The sequence below is a fragment of the Rhamphochromis sp. 'chilingali' genome (genome assembly GCF_963969265.1).
Source record: "Rhamphochromis sp. 'chilingali' genome assembly, chromosome: 3".
In the NCBI taxonomy this organism is placed as follows: domain Eukaryota; kingdom Metazoa; phylum Chordata; class Actinopteri; order Cichliformes; family Cichlidae; genus Rhamphochromis; species Rhamphochromis sp. 'chilingali'.
Window position 1 is genome coordinate 43,928,680 of NC_137931.1, and position 17,694 is coordinate 43,946,373.

Consider the following 17,694-nt stretch of genomic DNA (forward strand, 5'->3'; position numbering starts at 1 on the left):
GGACAACCAGAGCCTCGGGACATGTCAGAGAAAAGGATACGGAATGAAGAAGAAGGCAACAGAGACCCAAATAGAGTGAGGAGGTCAGAGGAAGTTAGAGTATAGTGCAGACAGTCATCCTCTGTGGCCAACACAATTTCTTTAAACCCAAACTTACAATGTAAATATTTGGATATGGCTAAGGTTGGTTGCTTAATTCCACCCTTTAAAGATGTGCTGTTTAGGTGAACACGGTCCAAGGAACACAAATCAAAGTATCATTCATCATTTAATATGACGCATGAGAATCTTATTTTGATTTCATTTCTGTAAACCTCGCCCAGCTTTTGGAGCCATTCATTACCCTGGGTTCTCAATATTACATTCACCGCCTATAAATGCTCATCATCTAAGTGCCACGCACAGCCAAAAACCTCAGTATCCCCACAGAAAAAGTCATTCGCCGTCGAAAGGCTGTATTTTATTTTTACCATTTCACTGCTTTTAAATCATCTTCAAAATTGCTGATTTGTATCAGTCTGAATTGGAAAACCAAACACAAATCATATTTAATATCATATAAAGTAGTAGTGACTTATGGGAAAAGTCTAAACACTGTTAAAAGGAATGTCTTTTTTTCCCAGACAGACAAAAGTTTCACTTTATGGTCGCTGTGTGTAAACTCAGCGGTTGCTATCGTGTATTTTTTATTATATGTTTGCAAGCACATGTTGGAAAATCTTAATGTCATCACTTTGCACATTATTTTACCATAAAGAAATACATTGTTGTGATACTTTGGCCATCTCCCCAGGCCTGAAAGTGCCCCACTGTGACCACAGCATGTGTGAGGCTGCAGCGTCAGCACAGCAGAAAGCCTCAGGCTGATGTCTGCTCTAGCAGAGGAATGCCACAGGAGCTGCACTGATTGAAATAGACACATCAGACTGTCACTGCATCTGTAAACAGGGCGCCTCCTAATCGGGAGGAGAACGCCTTCTTACTCAGAGGAAACTGGATTCACCAACCACCCTCCCGTCTCGTAATAACATTACCCAATCTCCTTTCAAGCCTAAGGTGACGGCACTCGAATCTGTCACCGGTCATCTATCTCTCGCTCTCTATTTGCGCAAGTAAGTAGCTTGAGCTGATGGAAACTAATGGTCAGAGGTTGAACAAGGGACTCCATCAGACTGGTCTCTGTCTGCCTGCTCAGCAGTGCCCAGGCTGACCTCAGCAGACTGCCAGTCTCCTTACTGCTCTGCTGCTTGTGGCTCCGCTACCACCTCCCACCATGACCCATGACCCCCGCCCAGGAGAAAGGCGCCACCGATACGATGCAATTTCCCTTTGACGTGGTCCAGTGGTCTCAGCTGCCAAGTGACCCAGGCAAAGTAAATATTGTTGCTTATCACAGGCCAGCGCCACCACCAAATTTCCCAAAAGAAGTGTTGGACTAAATCAATTTTTCTTCCATGTCCCAACTCCAAAAATGAACAGACTCTAGGTGCAAATAAGCCAGTGGAGTTTGATGTTGTGCATTAATAACACATGGTACAGTTGCTATTATTATGGTGATAGTGGCATTTACTTAATAAGTCATTATGTAATATATGTATCTACCCTTGAGGGAACAAAAGACATACAAAGAGTGTTGGTTATGGAGTGTACACTCTCTCTGCTGACTGCACTGTCTCCAGCCTTTTCCAATCTGCGCTGAAAGCACTTGGTACCGCCCAGCTGTCAACCTACATCGGCCTTCAAAGGACTGGAGAAGAACCATGCACCCTGCCTGCCTTTGTTTCCACAGCCTTAAACTGCCTCTCACAGAGACATCCACACCTCTCTGTCATCTAAAAAGACCAGAGAGAGGTCTCAGACAAACTGCACTCTTGTTAGACCACAATTGTCTAAAGAGGGTTCTGCTATACTTGATATCTCTCTGACCCTCCCACGCTACCACAAACACCACCACTAAACAGAAGATTACTGCTTTAAACATGCCTCCTCCTCCTATTCCAGAGAGGATGATATATTTGCCGTACCACTTTTCAGCCAAAAACTGCTTCCTCTAAATTCATGAGTCACAAAGCAGTGCTTCGAGACCACCCATCTCCCAGGAGTCCACTGTACTGGTACTGTAACAGTGGGACCGGGCCCTCCACTGAGATACCTACAGTGTGATAGGTGATAAATGATCAGTGATCACGTTTTTAAGAGCCTCTCTGTAAAGTCAGAGTTATGGGATGGTGTTAAAAATGTACTTTTTATTGGGACCAAATTATCTGTGAGCCAGCCAGGTTTAGAGTAACTCCCATTTTAGCTCTCCCTTTGCTTATGTTTCAGATTAGCATTAGCAGCAACAAGATGCCGGTCACTCTCCATGCAGCTCCTCCGCCGTCTTTCCCCTGTTTCTTCCTCCTTAGTCAATGTATCTCTGACTTTCTCTCTCTGGTGTTTCACTTCTCTTTCCCCTGATTCCCACCCACGCATTTTCTGTTCAACTTTTGGTGTATCCATCCTTCTGACCTCATCGCTGTTATAGTCAAGCGTAGAGGGATCCAATCAACCATAGTGTTCAGATTAAATCACAAATTATTATAATTGAGAATAATGGTTTCCATGTCAGTTTCAGTTCAGCTCTGGATTGTTCTCATACATGTCTGGAAGCAAAGGGGGTTGGAAGCTCTGGAGTCGGTGGTGCCTATGTACAGGTTGGGTGAAATTCAAATTATTTGTGATAAAAGTTCTATTTAATGTGCTTATCTGAATTTGAAAGATCGTCATATGATTTTGTTTAAAGCCTTTTCATGCAAAAACACATCTCAAAGATTAAAGTCAAGTCAAGGTTCTTTAGAAACATAAACGCTATTTTCTAAAACTGGACGTGTGCTGCTTCTCAACCATGTTTGGGTGTAATTTAAGCAGTGTTGTTTTTAGGGGCAGTGACTGTCGCACTAAATGCAGATCAACATTAAATACACTAAAAACAGGAAACATATTATTACCCTTAAGGTAATAAGAAAACGACACCTGTACGGCACATAATAGACATAAACACTGAAAAAAACTCCCAAAGGCAGTGGCAATATTCTCCCGAGAAACATAGTGTGCCTGCCCTAGCTTATTTCTAGGGTTAGTAAAGCTCTCAGGCATGTGCAGGGCATGCAACGCGACTTTGACAGCGTAGTTAGGAGGTGCTGATGAAAGAGGAGTGGCAGGAAGCCCGCTGCGTCTCAAATTAGCTCCCGAGCCCTCCGTCCTCTCGCATGGAGGTTCAGGCCCTCACAGATTCTCTTGCATTACTCAGTCAACATGGATGTATGAACCTTTTACATGTAGAGCGTGCCTTTGTGTGTAGGCAGTCCACGCAAACGTGTTTGATTATGAATACTTTGTGAACACACATGCAGATTTCTCATTTCAAATTTTGTCAAAAGGCTGCATTAGGGAATAAAAACTATTAGATCATCTTACTCCTTCTTTTGAGGCTCAATAGAGTTTTGTCTGGGAACTCACATGCCCTGAAAAATGTTTTACAGCCTCTATTTTAAGTAAGCTGCTGACTAATTCTTTAAATAGAAACATATTTCCATTGCTTTTTACATGATACAATCAATTAAAAATGCATATGCACCCTGTGTTTTGCTGATCAAGTAATTTGGTAATTACACTCCTCTCAAATTGCAGTATGAGTTTAGGATTACTGCAGAGAGCTTGACACACAGTCTGCATTAATAAATGAGAGAGAGCGCTCCTCTCTTCTCACCTTCTTCAGTGTGTTATTGTGTACTCTCTCACACCCTTTTTCCAGATTCAGCAGTTAAATATGTTTGTGTAGTGAGGTGGAGGGACGTTCATAACCATAAAGCTGTCTACAGCAGACATGTTTTAATCACTTCTTTCTCCTTATGTTGTCTTCTCCCACATTCTTAGTTGCATGCAGTATATGTGTATATATTTTCATGTATTCAGGAGGATAAACGATGCTCCAACTTCACCAAATTGTTCTTGTCATTTCTTCGGCTATTCTGGCTGTGTACACACAGGAAAAATAAAGGCAAAGACAGTCATTTCATCCTCTTACCTGAGAGAAGTTGAGTCCATTGAGGGGATGACACTGCTCCTCCACTTGCTCAACTGCCCCTGTAGTCTTTCCCATTCGCTCTGCCTCTTGAGCTAGAAACAGGTCGAGCACTGGTGTCCCCCTGGACCGGACGTCCCATTCTGTGAGTGAGTTTACCATCAGCATTACCCACACAGGCCTCTTCCTCTCCCAGTTCCCTGCAATAGCATTGAACAGGTAGTCAGCATACAGGCCTCGGCCTCGCTGGTCAGCTGTCATCCAATAAGGCATCATGTGTTTGACGTAATCAAGATGGCGTTTGAGTCGGCGGTACAGATCTCGAGGTAGCAGGGTCTGCAGGTTTTCTCCGTGGGGCAGTAACTGGCAGCTGGTCAGTTTGGAGATGGTCAGGGGATCAGTCAGGTCCAGCTCAAAGTAAACATTATTGCTGTCATGGAAAGCCTGCTTGGAGCTGTTGGGAATGAAGTCCCAGACTCGGGTGTAGGGCACGTGGATGGTACCAAATAAGTAAGAAGGTGGGTGAGGAGGTGCCCGCTTTACTCTCCAAAGGAAAGAGTTCATGTCACTTTGCTATAAAAAACACACAAAAAAGAAGAAGAGGAAAACGATTTTAACAGTAAACAGAAACAAAAACACCAAAACCATCATGTTAGAGCTCGCATTAAAACTGAAAGTGACAGATTTTTCCTCTGTTGTGGTTTACTGGCTCATGGGCTCAGGTCAACAAGTTAAAAATTTGAAATACTATTTTAAAATTACACCGCAGGAAGTATGAAGTCTAGTCAGCCTGGGGCTGTGCTGCGAGCACTTGCAGTCAGGGAGTTTATAGAGGGGCCTTCTGGGCTGTAAACAGACCCCCGTGTATTGTTGAGGTGCATACCTCGGTTGCCAAAGCCTCTTTAGGCCTGGGAAGCATTTTCAGGGCTGTGGTGCAAATATACTACACTGGAGCTCATAAAAACCATGAAAGAAACCTGCACTCAATTCTGACCTCACTATGATACTTATATTTGGGATTTTACTTTCTTTTTTTGACATCGGGCATGAGGACGAAATGCTGACAGTCTCAAGTACAGCACTGATTTTGTCTCCAAAGTTTGTGTTACAGCTTTTTACTGTTGTGGTTGTCTTTAATAGAAAGAAATGTCAAAATTGAAATTAAATAATCACAGTCGTTCTAAATGAATATAAGGCTCTACTGCATTTAAAACATGTTTCTTATTAGCTGCTCTGCAAATGTGCTTTGCATGTGCTATGACTTTGATGTTGGCATTATTTAAATATGACAAAAAATAGCTTTTATAAACAATATCAAACTTCTGGCCGCTGAGACACAGTGCAATCAGGCATTTGAGGGATGAAACCCATTACTGTAAAATAAAGTTTTTCTTAGAAAATGTTTATTTCTAAAATTTAATCAAGATTTTCTTCAGCTGTGCTCCACTGCATACTGCCAATGCTGCCTTTGTCATTTCAACTTTTCAAATAGCGGTGCTCTTGTGGTATGTTTCTATAATCATCATAATTAATTGCAATTTACATACCGTAATTACTGGCACCAACTTGTGCTAGACCATATTTGATTTCAGGGCAAAATTTTTTGCAGACACACTGCGTTTGTTTCTGTGTTTCTAACCTCATTTTCACTCTGGCCAAGGCCACTCGTCTGCGAAGAGTAACGGGAAAGGTTTGGAAGGGATTCATATCATATTTTGGAAGGGCGGAAACTAATAAAGCATTTTGCACGTCCACCGTTAACGACGTGTACTTGGGCCTAACCGTAAACGAAGACGTTTTGACGTGGAAAGTGAGACGGTGTTCGTGTAAGACCTGAAAAGAGGCGAGAGCCTCTCTACTAAGGCAGCTTTGACTTTTCTGGCGAGCCTTGACGCACGGGGTTCCTTTTTATGGGGGTAATTACACTTAACAGAAAACAGAGACCACTGTACTGATGCATTAGAAATCACATGGAGCAAGCCTTCAGCCATATCTGACAACAGTACTATTATAGGACAACCTAATACAACAAAGTCTGTGATCTGTAAACAACTCCTTAATAATATCTTCTGCACACTCAAGTGCCAAGCGTTTTGTTTTTGTTTTGGACTGTTTCTGGGCTCTTGGGCAGTTTTCATGTGCTGTATTTTTTTTTCCAACAGAAAAGAGTGTTGGATATGATTCTTGAAGTCACGATGGCCATTAACTTTCCCCCCGCTCTTTATGTCGAAAATGCAAGAAGTGGAAGTCAGACAGCCGGCTGGGCAAGCACATTAACCGAGCTGGAATATGTCCGGGCTGCACTCCGGCACTTCCTCACGGTCTGCGAGTTCAAGCCACGTCCATAATTTTACCAATATGCCCGATAAGTGTTTTAATAAGCCGCCACAGTACTGAAACACGATCACTTCTGAAAGGTCAATGAAACTTTCCCAAATGAAGTAAGTCACCCGTGGGTGTTCCCACTTGCGTTTGTCACATAAACAGCCATAAAGTTGGCAAACGGTAACAGTTTCTCTTGGCAGTCTCCTTCACGTTAAGTCCCCACTCCACAGTTTTACTGCAGTATAAGGGTCTTTCATATATACCTGAACATTTACATAAACATAACGCACAAAAAGTTATTATTATTATTATTATTATTATTATTATTATTATTATTATTATTATTATTATTATTATTATTATTATTATTATTATTATTATAACTTTAAGTTATTGTTACTATAAATTTAAGCATAAGTAATAAGAAATTGTAGGCTGTTTTCTTTAAAGTCATATCAGCCTTTGCGCTTGTTATAGACAAGTGTCTAAGTCAGAAAAACAGCCTAATGACAAACTAGACTCTGCGCCCCCCGTCGTAGAATCTCCCTCCAAAGTGACCCAATGCTTCAGTGGAGTTTCGCCATATAATTCAAAAAGAAGTTATTAGAGAGAAAGGGGTGTTTAGGATGAACAGACAACAAGTGTCACAAAGCCGTAGGGTTGTTATTAGCACCATTCAGTTATGTGGGCTAAATAACGACCTTGTCGGGGCCAAATCTTTGCTTGGAGTAGCCTAGATTATTATTAACTTTCAAATACGCGTCCATCCCGGTGCACACGGAGAGTCACTGACTTAAGAAAGCCCTCCCAACACGACTCACCGATTTTGGAGCGTCGCACTGTCTCGGTCTGCCCGGTCGGTCTGCGCCCCAGGGTGCCACAGCGTGCAGCAGCGCGCTCAGGAAGACCCAGCTGATTCCAGGCAGAACGACCATCCCGTCGATGTTATTGGACACTTGTAGGAGTCAGCTCAAAGCGGACTTTTCTCTCTTTTCTCCCCACTCTGTCTTCTCTGTTATTGCCCGGTTTCCCGTCTCCTTTGAAGTACAAAAAAAAAAAAAAGTTACCGGTGGCCTCTGGGCTCACATGTGCAGGTCGGCGAGAGGACCATTCCGCCTCTTCGCCATTCCCGACGCACTCCACTTGTGAAAGTATCTGTTTCTGCTCTAAATTTTTCTTGGCTCCTTCCAACCCGGTGCAGTCCTGAAGCAGGAGCTATAAACTCTTTGGAGAGTTTGCGCTCCACGAACTTGGAGCGTCTTGACTGGGAAAGAGGGAGGTGGGACGGTCTGAGTGAGTACCCCACCCCACCCATAATACACACAGCCCAGGTTCTTTTAAGAGGAGGGAGCACAGGTTCATAGAGAAATGACAGGTTTCAGCGAGTGAAGCAGCTCTAGCCACGCAGACCCCCCAAAACAGTGCAGATTGGAATTAATCTTCTCATTAGCTGCTTATTAAGTTAATTTAGTTTCCATTTCGATGTTCCTGATATTTTTCTAATAACCCGAACTCAGGAACTCGTTTTTTTAAATTGATCCCAATGATCTTAAATGAAATATTTGCTATAGTGGTTTATATACCACAGCCATGCGCTATGATTGGGTATATGTACCTCATTATTATGAGGGGGGCTGTCACCACTAACCAAGAGCCCAGAGGGCTCACAGTACTAGCAGTCCAGAGGTTTGTTTGGTTTGGTTTTCGGCAGAGTCATTTCAAAGATGTAAATGAACACTATTTCAAATGCTGTCATGTGCTTCCTCACCAGTAGGATCCCATTCATCTCTGTCCTTCTCTGTTTGACATGCCTGCAGCAATAGGCTGCATTTGAACTGTATGGATAATCTTGGACCTTATATGCATGATTAATGGATGCAAATAAACAGGTCTAAGAAAAGACAACTGTGAGAAGTCTTTTATTTATCTTCATTCCACCACTCTTCTTAAGATGTATTAGTCATGATGAGGAGCAGGCATTCTGAAATCAGCGCATGTGTTGAGAGATAGTGGCCCCTCTGTGCAGGCACCGATGTCAACGCTCCACTACTCTACTGTGACCTCAGTTATTGTCCAAGTGGCAGACAGCGTGACAGAGTCAAGTAGTGGAAATTTATCATGGGGACCCCTCAAACAAGTGGCACCGAGCCCCTCCCGGCAGGCTGGGCAGACAGACCTCAGACAAGCAGCTCTTTGTCCTCTTTCATGTTCTCCCCTCCTCTCCACTCCTCTTCTCACCACTCCATGTTCACTTCTGTTACTGGGCAGCTCGGTCCGTCTGCACCCTTATTGTATTTTCCATTCAGATTGGCTGTTTGTGTTGAGTGCCTTTGATCAAGTTGTCTTTTAACCAAGTTTCACGTTGTAAAACTGTGACACTTCTGCTCTTTGACTCTTGACTCTGACTACTTTCGCTGGGAGTCATTTATCAAGATTTGAGAGTCTGACAGGTAGAAAAGTTAGCATGTTTTTGCTTTATGGATTTGCACAATGGTCCACTTGAATGCCACCTCATATTTTCACATACTTGAAACAGAAGGAACAACTCAAGAAAACCATGCTAAACAGATCTAATCTCTGCATCCTCACTACTCGGTTTCTCCCTTTTGTGGCTCTTGCTCTGAGACAGGTGTGGGACTTCAGTTAACGGTTTCATCTAGTCTAATGTGGCCACCTGTAGACCCAGGTACATGCTTTAACCACGCCTCGTAGAAGGCTTCTCTTTGAAGGAGCTTTCCACATTCTTGGCTGGTTAGAAGAGGGCTTATGAGCGGCTGGCTGCAGGATATTCCTGGACTGGGGCCAGCACTTACAGCATGGTGCACGTATATAGCTGGGGACGAAAGAAGACTTTAAAGTTAATGTTCTGTTAGCAGATCGCGGCAACGTCCACTTATAGAGCACACATCTGGGGAGGTGTTGGAGAGAGAAGGAGGCAGGAAAGGGAGAGAAAGAGAGTTGACTCGGCTGCAAAAGTATTTTTGACATGTTAAACAAGTCTGCAGCTGAATCCTGCCAATAGGCCTGTCCACACTTTTACTGGCTTTGCATATTTTTCTTTAATATGTCAATTACATCCAGAAGAAAGCATACAGATAGGGAAAGAGTAAATATGAGATTGAAGGCACCCTGTTAATGTCTGTAGCCCTTCAGTTCAAAAGATCTGCTGTCTGCTTGTCCTTGTGGCCGTCCACATGTCTGATATTGTGCAGAAGTCCTGGCACAAAACCCCAATTTTAACTCTGCACCTTTGCCTCAGAGTCATTACTTGTCTTTTGTTATGTAATGCAAGAAGTATTATTTCCTTCATAAACACCACCGGTGCTCTACACCACATGAAAAGAGAACATCCATTTATATCCAGTGAACTGTACAGAGATGTGTAACTGTAACTGAGGCTGGAAATGCATGCAAACTATTTTGTTTATTATGTACACAGGGACCCCTAGTGGTGTGAAGAAGAATTAAGCATGTGCACATTGTGGACAAAAGTAAGAAGAACAAGGTGGGATGGGTACCATGAGGGCATAAAAATTGCGCTTCAAAGAAACTGAGTATGATAAATCTGAAGGAGTGGCTTATAGCTTCAGGCTTCCATACCTCAGAGTCTGACTGTCAAGCTCGAAGGCCCCACTGGACACTCCCTCTTTCTGTCTCTTTCTGGTGTCTCAGCTGGACTAAACACGCATTCCCTTCACTACCTCCACCCATTTCTTGCTCAGGGTCTAATATCCTCTGTCCTCCTTTGAAGACGTCGAGTAATAATATTGACAGAGTCTCTGGTGAAAGGTTATTGTGGTTCCCTTTTCCGGATGTCCTGGGAAAAACGGGGGGTAAAATGTAAAGGTTAGGAGGTGGTAGAGAAGAAGGACAATTTTATGTGGTGAAATATATCAAAGAATCCAAGGAGTGGGCCCAAAATGTATCTGTTTACCCTAGATGAGTAAAGCAGAGATAAAAAGGAGGAAAGGAGTTCAACCAAGTCTAACGTGTAACGGCTATTTTTGGTTAGTCTCCAAGAATTTCTGCTGCCATTGTTGGGTCATGCAGACACTGATTTGTTTGGTGACAGCACATTTGGGTTAAATAGTTTTTCCTAGTAGTTGCAGTGATGTCTCTTGTTGCAGGTCAACACATGCAATTGACGGCCACACGTCTATCTTCATCCAGAATGAGCAAAAGCAGAAGGGGAAAGATGAGAGGAAGAGATACAATGACTGAGGTCATGGCAAGGGTTGTTTTTTCAGGAGTATTGTCTCATATAGATTTTTTTTTAAACATCTGTCATTATTTTGGGGGGAAGTAAAGAAGAAGAGACATGAGTCTGAGTCGGAGAGAAATAGTTCAGTTTAGTTAAATGAGATCAAGATTTGCATTTAGGATGTATTAATATTTCAAAATATACCTTTTAGGTTCTTTTGTCATGCTGTATAATAGTTACAATTAAGTCATGGAAAGAAAATTCACACTTTCACAGTTTCTTGAGATGCTGAATGAATGAATGAAAGCACACAGCCACCCTGTTTCCAGTTATTTGTGTTAAGTGGTTGCTGGCTCTCGCTTCACATTCACTGTGCAGACATGTGAGTTACAGTCGTCTCCTCATCAAGCTCTCAACGAGCAGGCAGATTAGTACATTTCCAAAAATGTTGAACTGCTTCTTCAAAGGAAAAAGCCTGACTGAAAGAGTGGGAAAACAAAGCAAATGTACAATAATTCCAATTTCTACTTGGGGTCACTGAATTGTTTGATTGTCTGAAAATGATTTGAATCATCATATGGGTGATTTTGGGACCGGCGGACGCTCTCCGCCATCATCATCAAGACGCCTAATAAGGGAGTATTTTTGGATGAATGGAGTTGATGCTTTTGGTACATTTCCACAAACTAGAGCTGTTTTGACAGCGTGCGGTGACCACACACCTTACTAATATGCTTCATGTTGAAATTTCCCTTAATATGCGTGCCAGCTGTTGATCACTTTCCATTTAATGATGAAGGAGACTCATCTTATTAGCAACAATGTACTTCTAAGGTCATTGTGGAAATGGTTTCTATGCTGAGATTTTGGTAAAGCAGCAGTTTTGATCATAATTTGTATTTTTTTTTGTGGTCATTTTGTATATGTGCACACATACTGACGCTTTCACAGAGAGCCATATCTTGTGTTTGTTTTCTAGAGCCTATAATTCTCTTACATCAAAGGCTTGGCTGGCAAAGTCACCCCATGATGCACTGCACTCTCTCCCACTGATCACTGGCATTGTTAGTAATTGTATTACCCATATCTGGAGCACCCCCTGCTATCTTCCCTCTTCTCCCCCATTTACCCCTGAAAGCCAAAGCTGAAGAGTTGGAGGAGTGAAAAGGCTCGTCCTGCTGTTAAGAAGATCTGTCTTTTGGCTATTTGAATGGTAAAAAAAAATAAAGTATGGACAAATAATGATGTTTCCCTTCTTGTCATTTAAGCATACATACTGGTTCTGCTCCAAATCTCAGAGCTGGACAATGGATGCCATTAATATCACAATATTATGGTAATACAATATATATTTTGCCAGTGTTAATCTCTATTATACTGTTGTTGTTCATTGTCGGTGTCCTGTTTGGGGTTTATTCAAGCAGGGTTCAAAGAAGGCCACCAACGCCATATAAGGAATTTTTCATTGACTGGGGAGCACAAACAGCATGTGTTATGATATCATTAAATCAAAGCCTCTGGTCTGCACTGGTGTGCAGGGATCAGATGAGCTCTTCTCTAAGTCGACAGAAATCTGGGTTTGAACTTGACCGTCTTTTGAAGATGGTCATCTGCACTAATAAGGTCTTTTGAAGATTATCATATTGTCCGAAGATGCTTTATTGCCGCACGTATAGTAAATTTGTGGCATGAAAGGTTAAAAAATAAATTATGCTTTAAGATCAATAGAGAACAGGAAGCATTGGTTCAGCCGCTGTCTGATCGTGTTGTTTTTCCACACACAGCTTTCCCTAGTTTCTGTGATTTTACACTGACTACAGAAAGCAAAGCCTGGCCTTATGCCTGAGTCAGCCTTTGGCAGGGAGTTTAGTTTGGTGTCAATGAAACGCTGTGTGTTTATCCTGTATTTATCCAAGGTTTATTTGGTCTCTTGCACATCTCTCTCTGTGGTCGTACTGTACGCCAGCTGCTGTGTTTGAGGGGGTAGTCTTAGTCATAGACTGTCTTGAGCTTTGTTTACCCACATCTGTGAAGCTAGGTGTCCAAAATACTACATAGTGTGTACCTGGGTGCTTTGGACAGACATGTGGTTTGAACATGTGTTTGAAAGTATAAAAACAATTCAGTGGCCGGATCTGCAGTTTGGGTTCCTTTGGGTCGGAGACAAAGAAACAGGCTCAGAACGATAACATCTTGACTCAGCTACGTTGAGAACTGTGTGATTCCAGAAAAAAGCTCTTTGATCCCTGTGACTGATAAAACTGGACTTCAGCTATGAGTTCAGAACCAGTGCAAGGTTGGGGGTAGGGAGGGGCTGAATGATGCGAAAGCGGTAACGCAATATGACATTTCATGCTTTCTTTCTATCATCTGTTCTTTTCGGCATCTTTTTTCCCACCCCGACATATCCTTTGGTTTCCAGCTCTGTATATTTTCAAAATCAGTGTGCGCTTCTGTAACACTTGGCCCATCAAATTCAACCCCCCCAAACTCAAGTTCATGTATCGGTGCAGATATACATACCCATTCATCTAAACATGAGACACTGAAAGAAGGAGGGTGCACCAGTGCACAAGGTGGAAGAAGAAAGGAAAAAGAAACACAAAAAGAAAAGGTGTTGATGGAAAGCAATTGAAGTGAAGAGTCACAGGAATGCTACAGAGGGAGATGATTAGGTCTGACTGATGGCTCTGTATTGATACAACACAGACATAATTTATTGCCTTAAAGGCCATATTTCAAATGCCTAAAATTAATGGTTTGTGGAACGAGAGCAGTGGAGGATGAGAAGTAGGAGGGCATTTTCAAGATCTGTCTCCATAATAACAACCTGGCTCAGATAAACACACAGACTCAGACATGCATAGACACTGATACAGGTACGCACACATAGATGCACACACACACAAACCCCAGACTTCTTTCTGGGCAATGTTCCTACTGCTACTCTTCACTCACACATAGAGCTGTTCTTGTGGTTGACAGGGAGCGGTGGAGCTGTCAACAGGCCCAGAGCCTGTTGAGAAGCAGACTGCGCTACTAAGCTACACACACACACATTCACCCACACAGCCGCCGATATAAACACAGATCCATACATGCACATGCTTTTGAAATATGTCAAACAGCATGGCTTCTATGACAAAATACACACAAACACACGCACTAGGTCAGAGGGAACATATTAAGCAGTACTGTGCGTATGACTGAATTGAACACACACAAAGAACCGAAACACATTAAACAGCATGACCCTTATGACTAAATACACAAACACACAGGCACGCAGGCACAGACAAATACACAAATAGTTCTCTCAGGAAAAATCCAGAGAGGTAATTTTCTGCTTCTTCAGCTGATCCTGAACATGTGTCACGGTTTATACTGTAATCTACAGTATGAGACTGAAAAAGGAAAATACACCAGCTTCGCCCCTGCTTTCATGTCTAGATTTATTTATGGTCTTGCCTGGAGCTCTGTTTGGGCTTCCAGGGGATGTGAGTCTGTTATGCTGTGATGTGTATAATAATATCATTAACCACTTACCTTGGTAGAAATGACGGTGGGCCTATAATTATTAAGCATTGTCTTAGATTTGGACTCTAAGCAAGCTTCATATTTTTTTGTAATATCACTGTATTGAGCAAAGACTATTTTTACTTCCTTAGTAGCAGTCTGAGCCAAGAATATGCCTTAAATGCAACACATCAATAACGTTGCGATGACAGCTTCCAGTCTCCACCTGGTCTCACAGAAGATGAATTATACTCTGAATCTGACTGAGCCCCAATGCTCAGGTCCCAGGGGGGGCAAAGTTTGAGCCTTAATGCCCCAACAGGGAAGTCAATAATACAGTAAGTGAAATACAAACTGTATCAGTCGATGTGTAAGCGTTTCCCAGCACTTTCTCTGTAAGTGAACACAATTCAGTGGATCTGTTGTTGCAGTATTTCATTCTACAGAAGTATTTAGTTTCAAAAATAGGACCAACTTTATAAATAATCTCTCTAGACAAGTGCAGATATGTATGGAGAAAAATGCGATATTCTGCTTTTTTAAGCCGAACGGGGTTGATCTCATATGTTAAATGTATCAGCTAACATTGTTGTGATTGGCCAGTGAGCCCAGACCTGGTACAATCAGGCCGATGTCTGGTTGGTATCGTGACAGTATTATCATCATCGACAGCTTAGCATATTAGCTAGTAACATTTACAAACAATTTGTAACATAAAGTATCACAAGTTGATGGTGAAGACGATGTTTTGTAATGGTCATAACTAGATCATTCAAATTAAATTTGCTATGAAAAGTTAGGAGTAACTGTAATATGCAAGGCCTTTGTCTCTGCGACAGGCCCATTTTTGACCTGCACATGCCCCCAGAAAACCTCACCAGTTTAACAAAGTAAGTATTATTCATCCTTAGGGCACCGTTAATGTTGGTCCAAAAGGACACAGTAATTCGATCGGGTATTGAGCTGTTCAGTCTAGTCTGCTGCTATCTCTGGAGTAATAAAACAATAAAACATTCAATTTATAAGCATTTTCACACTCATTACCTTTGATATTTAACTTGATCCCTTTCTAGTAAAATTTGCTGGCCATTCATCTATAATATGTCTGCACTGTACATATACAGTACAGTGCAGACATAAGCTGTGTGATTCATGACAAAGGGAGACTGAAGTGATGAACCAGTGACTATGAAGATGCCTGACAATAGCAGCTGACTGCAGAGAGTTAAAAAACGTGCGTAACACTCTGGGGAGCTCTGAGCTGTGCAGTCGAAGCGAGATTGATTTATGAGCCAGAGTTGAGCCTAGCATAGACTGCTGGGCTGAAGCACATCACCATGATTGAAAGTCACATCTAAACCAATGTGCTGCCCTCTCAGTCACCACACTGCACATGCCCAGAGATGGCTGAGTTCTGTTTTGATATCGGAGGCTCTTAAAATGAGGTTGACAGGGTAACATTTACAAAGTAATTCGAGCACACAGGAAACAGTGGTCCTCTGGTCTGGTGAAGAGGCTTTTGGATTCTGTTGCTCATAAGTCTCCCTTTCTTTTCCTTCTTTTTTATATTTGCTGCTATTCTGTCTTGCTCCCTTATTCCGTCGCTCCCTTATACTGTCATAGCCCACCAGTCACATGTTGGTAGTCATATTGAATTTGTTGCTCTGAACTCTTACAGCCAAATCAAATGATGCACAAAAATTGAGGTAATCTAGCTTCCTGTATTTATCTTTATTGCCTCTTGCATGACCTTCTAAAGACAGAAGCCTTGTCTGACTAGTAAACAGACAACAAGATCAATATGAGGTCACTGAGAAATCTTCTTTGTTTTTGGATATATTTCACGCATTTACTTAAAAAGTAACTTGAAATTGAAAACAGATGGTTTAATAAATTAGGTGGTGCACTGGTCAGCACATTCATCTTACAGCAGGTTCAAATCTGCTGGTTGGGGTCGTTCATGTTCTCAATGTGCAAGTCCATTTTCATGTTAGGTTAACTGATAATTGATCGTTCTGTGTTGGCCCCGCAATCGATTGCATCCTGTCCAGGGTGAAACCGGTCTCTCACCCACCGGAGGGACACGAAGGGACTCCATCCTCCTATTACACTAAATTGGATTAGCCAATCATTTCCATATTTCAGTTGCAAGCTGTGTTATCTAATGTAATTTTATCATGTTAAAAGGCTGGTTAATCTATAGAGAACCTCCCATTCAATTGTGTCTTGCTGAAAATTGCTGTGCTAATAAAAGAACAATTACATTTACCTAGTTGAGTCATCGATGGCGTCAAACATTTGGCTCAAAATGGTCAAAAATCAAAAGAACTTCTTGGTCAAAAATAGAGCTATTACATGGATGAAGTTGGTTCAAAAAAAGATGGAAAATGAATTTTGAATATTCCCATAGACTCCTGTATTACCTTCACAGAGCAGCCAAACTGGCTCTGACATGAAACAGAAAATAGAAACAGAAGTGGGAGGTCTCTGAAAGTGAAGGCAAGCAAAGCGTCATGAATTATTACCTGCTAAATGTCCCATTCACATTTCAGACCATTTTAAAAAATAAAGTAGAAAATAAAACCATTATTATATTAATGCTTATACTGGTTTTGCCACTAGAGCAAATAACTGCATCTTTGAAATCGTGTTTGACATGGTTTGTGGTTTGGTTTAACTTCATGCTGTAATGCCACATTGCAACCGCATGATCACACAAATGATCTTGCTACTCGCCCTCGTTTCCTGAGTAAGATTGTGGAACACTGTGTTTGAATGGTCCGACAGCAGTGTGTATGCAGCAGCATTCAGTGATAATATCGCAGAAGATAAATGAGGCATGGCTTGTTGCCATCCATTCCTCTTTGCAGAGAGAACAGGAAGATAACAATAACAGAATGATGCAGGTTTAAGTTATTCATTAACACTGCCAAGAACATTTTACAACACCAGTGACCAAAAAAAGCCTGGTGTTGTTTGTGGTTCGAACTGATGTTGTCGCCACAGTAAATTAACCACTTTTTTGACAAGACATGAACCTGATGCAAGATGAGTCATTGCTGGGTAAACAGTGCAGTCATAACTGTAACGATAACAGGAGGATAATTAAAGAAAAGTATGCCAAGTTGGTCTACTGCTACTTCTGCTGTGCACATTTTGTTACAGCTAAACTATGAACGCTAATTACAAATTTTGACTCGAATAATTGTTGTTTTTCCTAGATTTCTCTCAGTTTCATATCGTAGCACAGAAAACCTTTACTTTTGTCCTTGCGCTTGCCTTTCACATCCTCTATGTGTTACAACTTGTAACATCAAACATTACACATAAAAGCCTTTCTGCGGCACTGGAAAGAGAAATGTGTTTCTCATTTCATGCTATTATCATATCACTGGACATGTCCACATGCAACTTTGTTCTGAAAACCGTGGATTCGGAGAGTAAATGAGCCACAGAGTCAGTAATTTGAGCTCTAATCCCACTGTAAGCCCTGATGGAGACTCAACTGTTTAGTGGAAATATTTACAAAGCCAGACATCATTCGGGGAAGGAAAGTGAACAAGATGTTGATAAAAATGACTGAATAATC

At 41.8% G+C, this 17,694-nt stretch overlaps 1 protein-coding gene across 2 annotated transcripts in view; it reads right to left on the bottom strand.

Moving 5' to 3' along the window:
* trabd2b (TraB domain containing 2B) overlaps window positions 1–7,679 on the bottom strand; it is a 78,260-nt gene extending 70,581 nt beyond the window's left edge. The window contains exons 1-2 of one of the 2 annotated variants that reach the window (XM_080876853.1): window positions 7,210–7,679; window positions 4,067–4,636 (exon numbers count right to left, since the gene is read on the bottom strand). In XM_080876853.1, the coding sequence (XP_080732979.1) occupies window positions 4,067–4,636; window positions 7,210–7,323 (684 nt within the window). In that variant the 5' untranslated portion in view covers window positions 7,324–7,679. The remainder of the gene's footprint in view (window positions 1–4,066; window positions 4,637–7,209) is intronic. The other variant, XM_080876852.1, reaches the window with a different exon arrangement.
* Between the last annotated feature and the right edge of the window lie 10,015 nt (window positions 7,680–17,694).